Genomic DNA, 10,318 nt, shown 5'->3' with positions numbered 1-10,318 from the left:
ACCCATACACCCACTGAATCACCCACTCACACATCCATGCAGGGAGTCACACACACCCCCACCCACCCACACAGACACTCAGGCACTCAAACAACCAATCATTAACCCATATAGACACTCATGTAGCTGCTCACCAAACCATGCAGCCACTAGAGAAACATTACTAACCCCAAGAGAAAGAGAACATGACTCCATACAGAAAAGGATCTGTGTAACCACCTTTTCAACTCAGAGTAATGCAATCAAGAAGGTCATAAACCACCACTGGGGTCTAATATCAGATGACCTAGAACAGCAAGAATTTCCTATGCATTCCTTTAAAAATGGAAAGAGTGTCACGGACCATGTTGTACGCTCAGTCCTTGAGTCACCAGAGGAACCCTCCATCCAGTCACTATGGCATTTACCACCTACACTGGGCCACTTTAAATGCGGCCACTGCAAGGCCTGCAAATTGACAATTCAGACCAAACAATTCACCTATAAGCACCAAAAGATCGATCTCAAAATTTCCAGCATCTGTAACACATCTAATGTGATGTATGCGATCTTTTGTCCATGCAGATATGCAGATATACGTAGGACAAACTCAACAGAAGATAAAAGCCTGCATCCTCCAGCATTGCAGCAGGATACGATGTGAGGTTCATGGTGTCCCCCTGGTTGAACATTTCAAAGAAGCAAAACACCAGCCAGAAGATAAAAAGTGGCTAATATTGGAAAAAGCTACTCTCGGAGTAAGAGGTGGCAACATTGAGACGATTCTAAACGTAAGAGAGTGCAAATGGATGTACCGTTTAGATTCTATACAATATGGTTTCAAGAAATTGGACGCCAGCCATGCACAGTTGTTGGGAGAACAATTGGAAAGCTGATAGAACTATATGTATATCATTATTGACACTGTATTATCATCATATTTTCTGTTGAAGTGTGCGGGGTCACCATGTGCAATTTGATTTGAAAACCAAAGTTTTTGGCTTTCTACTATTGGGATCTAGGGGATTGTGTCCCAGACCTCCTGCACCTACACATTTACATATCATAGGGACTTTGTCACCAGTGAGGGCAGAGCAGCCTTAATCCCCTGTTTTGGTTTGAATTATGCACAGTTGGCTTGCCTTGCCCCTGACTTAATTTCTTCCTATCAATGTCTATTTTCCTGGGAGAACTGAACACCTTGCGGTAGAATTTCCATACCAGTCTTCACGCTTTTTCTGCCTTTCCAGGTAAACATTTACTTTGTGTGTCCGATTGTCCTGCTAGAATCTCGTGAGAGCTGTGTATACATCATATGTACATTTATATATACATGTTCAGCCACATTTGTACCTATAAAACAGTGTGTTAGAATGGAAATAGATAGTCTGTCTGTCTTGCAAAATCGTAATTAATCATGTGCAATACACTTCCCCTAGAGATGCATAATGTATCCTACGACTGGACCGAGACTACATTCTATGTGCCTCTTATTTCCCCTTTTCATTTTTTTTTTACCTACAATTCGAGGGGAGCTTATTTGTACATGCATTCGTATTTGGGCTGTGTTCATAGTCGTGTATCCTTTAAAGTTTAAAATATTCGGTAGAATGGAAATAGGCAGCCTCGCTGTAATTATCCTCAATAGGTTGATTATTTCCGCATCATATGCTGGTTTAAAGGCCCTCCTAACTCTCTTGTTTGAATAGGCTTTATCGGAAGCATTTCCCTAAATTAAAGTCTTTCTCCCCCACAGAATACTTTTTTATTCATTACATGACGCGCAATGTCCCCCTGAGACCAGGAGTCTCAGGGGGATACTCAAGACCTGGCAGTTCGATCAGTAGCGCCCCCCCCCCCAGCACCTTGAGACCCTGGCGGGTTTGCAGTGCGCTTTACAAATTATTGATTGATTGAATCTAAAACCTTAGCAGCTTTGCAATAACCCACATAATTCCACTATACACCACTTACATACTCTGCTCCAAACCAAAACACAAGGACAATAACTCTTGCAAATGCGAGGCCAATTGCATTGCAAATGTTTGTTTAACTAACCCTACCACCTCCCTGTTTCTTCTCATCGTTTCCCTGTCCTTCTCCCCTTCCACCCGCCCCCGTGGCTGCAAACCCGATCGAAAAAGCGCCCGAACTGACTGCTTTATATGGCTTTTTAAAAATCATCACGTTAGCCACCCCCATCCGACTTGTAAGGCCAATAGCCAGACCCTCCAGCATTTCGCGATTTCGCGATTCACGAAAAAATCGCGAAATCCGCTTGCAATCGCGATGGCCGCGATATTTACCAAACCGGCCGCAAAAAAAGGTCTCCCGGCAGGTCAAAAACAATCAAGCATTTTTATTGGCTGTAAGCGCCTACGTCACCACGTGAACGGCGCTGTACAACCGTGAGAGCTGCCTGCTTCCTCCATTACACTATTTCTGGAAGGCGAGCGAGAAAAGGAAAGTGTTCCTTCTCTGCGCTCCAGCTTGCAGGCTCGACTGCTGTCCTTTAATTGCCGTATTATTGAGTGTTTGTTTACAAATCCGCCTCATTATAAACATTCATTCCGAAGCAACCGGCACGTTTAAAAAATAAGCGCCACACTGTAGAGCCGAGCTCTAATTTGAGATTTCATCGGAGGCTCGATTGATTAGCTGGTTCCTCCAGGCATCCACTGCTAGGCTCATCTCCCGGCCTTTCACCGCAGGTTAAAGATAAACGGTACAGCACAGATGTTTGTGTTCTATATATTAATATATATATTAATATTGCAAGCAGTGTGTCTTTTAGCCTCCGCAGCAGGCCTCTCTGAGCTGTTCAAAACAGACAGAAGTGCAATGGTCTTGTGGGTTTAACTCGCGCTTGAGCTGGTATTCAGGCCCATAAAAGAATGTAAAAAAAAATGAGGATCCCACCACGGGGACGGGCGGAAGTGCAGAGAAAGAATAGGACTCCTCACTTCTGCTCTACCGCTTCAGCAGCCCTTCCCCTTTCTTTTTTCGTCCCGATTATTCCCTCCCGTTTGTCTAGCATCTCCTCATCTCTTCCTGAAAACAATCTCTGCACTCCTTCCGCCGAATTTTTCATTACCAGATCCGCTGTTCTTCAAGTTTTTTTGTTTAATGCAGAGGTATATGCATCTCAGAAGCCCGCTTTTTAAATTATTATTTCCAGCTTGGCAGGAACAGAAAGCGTGGCAGTGTATATCTCCTGCACACAGGACACCCCGGCTCTTCACAGGAGGCCTCGATATTAAAACTACAATCGCCAAGCAGGCCTCAGAAGCCGGCGGAGTCATTGTAGTTAAAATATATGTACTGCACTGTATCACCGCATCCCCCCCAGCAAACACCCCGGCCAGCAGGCTGTGCCAGCCCGTTCTCACCTGCAAGACAAGGGTTTTCCTGAGCTGCCCCCACCCTCTTTCCTCCAGGCCCCTCACACTTCAATACTCGGTTGCAGGCCACAGACTTTGCAGATCAGACCCTCCTCTTTACCCCAAACTCCCCAACCTGTTCTGTCACACCACTCACATACACTCAGCAGCTCACTCTCACCTGCAGAGCACTTGCTTTCCGGAACAGACCCCTCCCTTCCCCAAACTCCCCCTTCAACCCGTGCTTTCACACCTCTCTACATTCCCACAGTAGGCATCGGGCAAAGTCTGAGTGGTTGTGACACGCTTCCCAGCTTTCCCACACACAGACCTTTGTATCTAAGCAGCTAGCACTGCACCCACATTTGTGCACCTGTTAGTTGGATGAATTGGAAAGGAATAGAGAAAAGTTGTGAAAGAATGGGAGTTCACTAGTCCAAAAGGTTTGGGATGATTCAAGATGGGAGCGAAAGCTAGAGGTGGAAGCTTTAAAATAAATATATTTTTTTTAAATAAACCATACATTCGTTTTTACAGGTATGGATACATCTAAACATATACATATATGTAAGTAAGTGAAGGGATGGGTGAATGGCTGGATGAATTAGTGAAAGGGTGAATGGATGAATGAAAGATTGAATAAATGGATGATGAGAGAGGATGGATGGATTGATGAGATGGGACGGATGGAGAGAAAATGTAAATAGCTGGATGTATGGGTGGAAGGGTAGCTGGATGATGGATGGATGAGGAGAAGGATGGATGTATGGGTGGAAGGGTGAAGGGAATGATGGATGAAAGGAAGGATGGATGAGAGGAAGGATGGGTGGATGGATGAGGGGAAGGATGGATGGATGAGGGGATGGATGGATGAGGGGAAGGAAGGAAGGATGGATGGATGGATGGGTGAGGGGATGGATGGATGAGGGGATGGATAGAGGGGAAGGATGGATGGGTGAGGGGATGGATGGATGGATGAGGGGATGGATAGAGGGGAAGGATGGATGGGTGGGTGAAATGATGGATGGATGGATGGATGGATGGATGGATGGATGATGAGGGGAAGGATGGATGATGGGTGGGTGGGTGAAAGGATGGATGGAAGGAAGGATGGCTAAGTGAAAGGGTCGATGGAGAGAGAAAGAGAGGATGGATGGATGACTAAAATAGTGGATGGGTGGAAGGATTAGTAAGTGAAAGGATGGCTGGATTGGTGAAAGGGTAAATGGCTGAATGGATGAGTGAATGGATGGATGGGATGAAGAGTGGATGGATAAGTGTACAGATGGATAGGGTAAAAGGGTGGATGGATAATGGAGATGAGTGAAAGGATGGATGAGGGGATGGATGAAGGGATGGATGAGTGAAATGATAGATGGAAGGATACATGATGGATAGGTTTGCAAACGGTTGAATATGTTTGGAAATGGCTGGGCTTACTTATATACTATTGCGCGACCTCTGATGTGTCTGTAAAACTTACCTATTGTCCTGAAGTTTTGTCCTGAATTTTGACCTCCTGTCCTGAATTTGTGAAGTGAATTTTGACCCTTTGTCCTGAATTTTTACACTCACCGTCCTGAATTTGCACCAATGCCAGTTGGTCACCCTATATCGCGGGCTTGGAGACGGAGCGCCGTGCAGAGATGTCTGTCCCTCAAGATAAACAGACAGAACCACTCAGCCGAGAGAGCTGAGCCGCACACGGGACGGGGTATCTGCAGAGGCGCGCTGGACAAGGGATGAAGTCAGAGGGTTGAGCTCACCTATTGCAGACCATTTCCCCCTGGGAGTGAGCCATGGGAAAAATCCTAGAGGCGAGAAATTTAACACGGGCGTCAAGTGGCCCCATGTCATGGGTGTCAACTTTAACCAGTCCCCGCTTTTAAATCGGAGACGATTTGCAGGCTGACATTTTGCAACGAAACTACAAGTACCAACATGCAGTTCGCTACTGTTTAACAAGTGACCACTTGGCGGTTTTGACTGCTCTTTCTCTAGTGTTTAGATCTGGCGAACGGGCATCCGGTGGGATATCAGGTCGTGTTCAAAATACACTGTAAAGGGGCGATAGGTATAGCCATCATTAGTGCAGCAGGTACAGTGGCACCAAGCTCTAAGGTTATTGCAAGACACAAACTGACCTGCAATGGTACGCCTCTTCTGGCGCAGGGCTTTGCAACGTGACGCATCTGGGAGATGCGTCACGTTGTAAATACCCCGCACCATGGTGCATCTTTTGCGCCGCCGCTGCGTCACAAAAGTGACGCAACGGTGGCGTAAAAGCAGCGCAAGGGGCTTGTAAATCTGCCCCAAAGTGTCTACATTGTAAAGAAACCAAATATACATAGCTTCATGTTGTTAAATAACTAAAAAAAACTAAGATATCTGTGTTTGTTGTAGGAAAAATGGCCACATAAAATGCCGCAAAATTGCCGCTAAATTTCCATATTTGTGCCGCTAAATGTCCATTTTCGTGCCGCTAAATTTGCTAATCCATGCCGCTATATCCTGGGGGGTCTGAATAGCTTGCCCCATGGGCGAAACCTGTTGGCTTTGCTAATGCTTGTTTAGAATGCCTTCGAGGACGTAGGTAAAACACCGGAAGCAAAATCATTCAGAGTCCAAACCCAATCAGAATAAAACTCCCATAAAGAAACTGGGCTTTAATCTATCACTCGACTTCCAATTGGCCACCTATAGCCAAGAGGCGTGGCGCAATCTGAATTCACGATTTGTTGTTTTTTATTTACCAATATATTCTATGAAAAAGGAACCAGGATGCGTGGTGAAACGCAGACCATGAGATGGACGGGATTTTTCCAAGCGTGTTACTTTAGAGTCGTTCTCTTGCCTGTTTAACTTGCTTCCATCTTTCTGAAGACCAGCCAAACGCGCCCCAATATCTATCACAGGCGCTGTTGACAGAGGGCGGACTTAGACTTAGAGTAACTGCGCACGCGCTTAAAAGAACTACGTGCTTGTCACGTGACTGTTGGCAGTATCCTGTGCCGGATGCTGGATGCGGGCTGTCACCAGGATTGGACCTACAGCACTTTGCAAACATGGTGAGAATATCCTCAAACGAGCAGTGCATGCAGTTTATGCTAACCGTGCGTTCCTTTTCGGACAGACGCCCTTCCTTAGCTCATGTGTTTCACCCCGTTGAGACAGGAGAGATAAAACCTGCCCAGAGTCATGAGGTGTGCTTTCATTACAAAGCAATCCAGGCAATTGACTGCCCTCAGTTGTTGTCACAGTGGGATGGTAACGATGGGAAATTAATTCGCTAGAAAGGTTGCCGTTTGATAATTTCTGGTGGTTAGTAACAGAGAAGCATTCTGATAATGTATATTTGACCGCTAACTGTTTTTGTGGTTATTTTCATTTACACCTGACTGTGCTGCTGAACCATTTACAGAACTAAAGAGTTGCACCTGGACTAAGAAGTACTTGCTAGAGTATAGGAAACCCTTTGTAGTCTGTACTTTCTTCATATGAAATTGAAATATAGAAAACCCCAGATTTTGTGTATTTTCTCAGATATACTTTGTTAAAGAATCTTTGTTTTCATGGGTTATTGGCTGAGCCTGATTGAAATGTTTGCCGTGAACCTCGCTATTTGAAACATCTTTCTTAGGTATAGGACAAACTCCTTTTATTTTATTAATGCTTTATTTGGTGTTTCATATTTTTTGCAGTTGTGCAATGCGGGAACCATACAGTTGACCGTCCTTCCTTAAAACTCATCACAGCGTGCTACTGTTATGTATGTGTGTCGGAAAAACATTTTGTTTGTCTAACGGATGCATGATTTTCAGCTTGCACACACCTCATAGATTGAGTGCAAGGTTCGTATGAGGCGTGAAACTATACCGGGAGACACTAGTCCAGACCATATTAAAAGTATTGCGGTTGTTACCTCAAGAAATCTGCCTTAGGATAGTGACCACTCTGTGTCTATCTTTGGTCAGATTAGCAACCCAACAAACTCCCTGCACCCCACTCCCTCATCCCAGAAAATGCAGATTTAATCCTGGAGGTAGGACTCTAGTCTTATCTGGCGTTACCCTCTCCAAGACGTGGGAGCCACTTGGGACTAGAGTGAGAGAGCAGGCTCGACCTAAGGACTTGAAAAGAAACCCCTAGCCAACTAAAGGTCTATGTAATATCTAAGACCTAGCAGAACACAGACATGATGTTAAGGACTCAGTGTATAAATCAAATCATTAAAATATTCATTTATTTGATACAAAATTCTTTACAATCATCCTAATAAGTGTTCCAACAATTTCCAGAAAGCATAAGTGCAACAACATCTCTGCATGACTTAACAAAACAACATAAATTAGAATAAAAAGACATGCACGTTTCCACTGAATATAATGATAAATTATAATGACAGGTGTGCAAAATAAGTAATTAGAAAATACAAAGTAATTCTGGTGGGTGAACAATTAGGTCAAGTTGCTAACGATGGATCTTCTTAATGTCAATGCGCGTTTCGGCATGCTCGACTCCTTCATCAGGAAAGCCACAGTAATTTCAGAATGTCTCGCTTGATAAATCTAACAGAGAGGGATGTGACAAGTTTCAATAAGTTGTGAAAAGTTCTAAAAGCTCTCAGTTCAATAGTTCAGGGTGCTTGAGCCCAAGCTACTTTGTGTCCAGGTCAGACCTCCGGATGGAGGGGGGTGTACTGGATCTGCTGGAAAGTCATATGCCTGTGATGTGGGCAAAGAAGTTCTGTACCGTCCGTGAGATATAGCTTTAGATGCGCAAGAGAGTTGGAAGCTCACGTAAGGACAGCTGATGGGAATGTCCCAAATGGTTTAGAAGATCACGCTTTCAAGAAGCAAACACCCTGGAAAGGCTTTTTTATTAACTGTCTGTTCCTCTGCTTCACGCAACAGAACTTTCCCTCCTTTCCACATCTGCTAAGACATCCCTACTGTCGGAATTGACCATTCTGGGTCGGTTTTATTTTTTTAACAAAATGTAGGGGTAACTGTTTATATTAAATTAAAAACGTACATGTGCATTGTGCCCCAGAGATCCCCACACACTTCAACCTCTGAGCGAGAGCAACCAATTCGCAACGAACACCAGCAAAAGGTCCTTGAATTTCTCTGATTTTCCATTGCTATATATGCATTTTTTAAATACTTGCATGCAGCAACATGTTTTACTAAATGTATGCTTCAGAAGTGGTATCTAAAGTTGTACAATCGTTTATCAAAACGTTTTTTCGAGATGCAGACACTTTTTAATGCACATTTTCTTTTGAAAGCAAGCAATCACGATTCTTACTTTCAGGCTTCTGCGTGTATTTGCATACACGCAGGGAGCATGATACGCAGTGTCAAATTGTGCAATTTTGCAAACGTGAACACGATTGATTATTGCAAGCTGAGCTCACAGCATTTCCTTAGTACACTCACCCAATAGTAAAGGCTTTGCAATAGTGACCCATGTGTACAGGTTTGAACAACTTACAAATGTGGATACAAATCTTGCTGTTAGAAATGGGGTCTCTAGTGGCAGTAGCTTGCACACTGTCCAAGTACGAACCCTTCCTTCTAGTCAGGATGAGTGAAGTACACACCTAAGTTTGCCTGTGTTCACCCTCTGGTAGCCTGGCATAGTCAGGTTAAACTACAGAGGCAATGTATAAAGAATTCATATATAACCCACAGTAACACAGTGTAAATACTACAAATGCACACCACACCAGTTTTTCGAAAAAGAAAGTATCTTTATCTAAACCAAACGACCAAAAAGGCAAAAATTCAACATACACAACTTAAATCATAACTTATGAAAGGGTTCTTGCAAATATATAGCTCTTAGAAGACCATAGCTCCTATCTTGATGTCGTGACTGTTACAAACCCAAAGTACAACGCTGACCGTGGGCGGGCCACAGAGTCACACGGACCCCCAGAGAAACAGTACCTTTTGTGATGATCCAAACAACGGCAGAGCACGGCGTCTGGGAGTGATTTGGTACCTGAGGCATCGGTTCCTCACTGTGCATTGGAGGTGGCGCGGTGGCAGTGCGTCCATTCCTTACGACAATGCGGAATCAGACAGTCACCTACGTCGGTTATTGACTCCGCGATGGTGCAGGGGAGGCGCTGGGCTGTGGTCCACTAGCGATACCCTTGGCCCAGTTGCATTAAGCGGCCTCAATGATGATGTTGAAGTCGTCGCAAATCTTCTTCTTGGGGTCTGCAGTCCAGCGAACACCTCCAATGGTCCAGAACTAGGAGAGGCACTACTAGGCAGGTCAGAACTCCCAGAAGCGGAGTTCAGGAATGCTGCAAGTGAAGTCTTTGTGTCCCTGAGACTTGAGAACAGGATGTGAGCTCTACTTCAAGCGGGATTCACAGTAAAATTCAGTCTTTGTCCTCTCCTTGGCAGACACAGCAACTGCAGGCCAACCCAGCAAAGCAACACACAGCAAAGGGGCAGTCCTCACAGCTCTTCAGGTCTTCATCTTGGCAGAGGTTCTTCTTGATTCCAGAAGTAATCTTTTGAAGTCTTTGGTTTCCCTGAGACTTCTAACTGAAGGCAAGCTCTGTATCAAGCCCTGGGGGATACTTAGAATGTGAAAGAACTGTCCTAGTCCTTTTTTTCTGCTTAGGAAGCAGCAACAGCAGCCTAAACCACCCCTCACATCAAAGGGCAGCGCTTCTCACTCAGCTCTTCCAACTCTTCCTGGCGTGTTCCTTAGTTCAGAGTAATCCAAAGTTCTGTGGTTTAAGGTCTAATATTAATACCCCTTTTTCTCTTTTTAGTCTTTTTCAGAGTCCGTGAGCTCACTAAATCCAGCTCTTTCCTCCCTCTTCCAGCTTGACCACAGAAGGTGGAGACAGCATTGTGCAGAGCAGACACAACCTATTCTGGTGCTAGTGAAACCTCCTCCCACCACTCTAAATACAGAAAGGTCTATTCAGC

General features: G+C 44.7%; 1 protein-coding gene across 1 annotated transcript in view; it reads left to right on the top strand.

Moving 5' to 3' along the window:
* Positions 1 to 6,311: 6,311 nt before the first annotated feature.
* Positions 6,312 to 10,318, top strand: part of RABGGTB (Rab geranylgeranyltransferase subunit beta) — a 166,080-nt gene continuing 162,073 nt past the window's right edge. Inside the window, exon 1 of the mRNA XM_078668524.1 lies at positions 6,312 to 6,427. Coding sequence (XP_078524650.1) covers positions 6,425 to 6,427 — 3 coding nt within the window. The 5' untranslated portion in view covers positions 6,312 to 6,424. The remainder of the gene's footprint in view (positions 6,428 to 10,318) is intronic.

Source organism: Lissotriton helveticus, chromosome 1_2 (genome assembly GCF_964261635.1).
Source record: "Lissotriton helveticus chromosome 1_2, aLisHel1.1, whole genome shotgun sequence".
NCBI lineage: Eukaryota > Metazoa > Chordata > Amphibia > Caudata > Salamandridae > Lissotriton > Lissotriton helveticus.
This window is presented reverse-complemented; position numbering and strand designations above follow the sequence as displayed.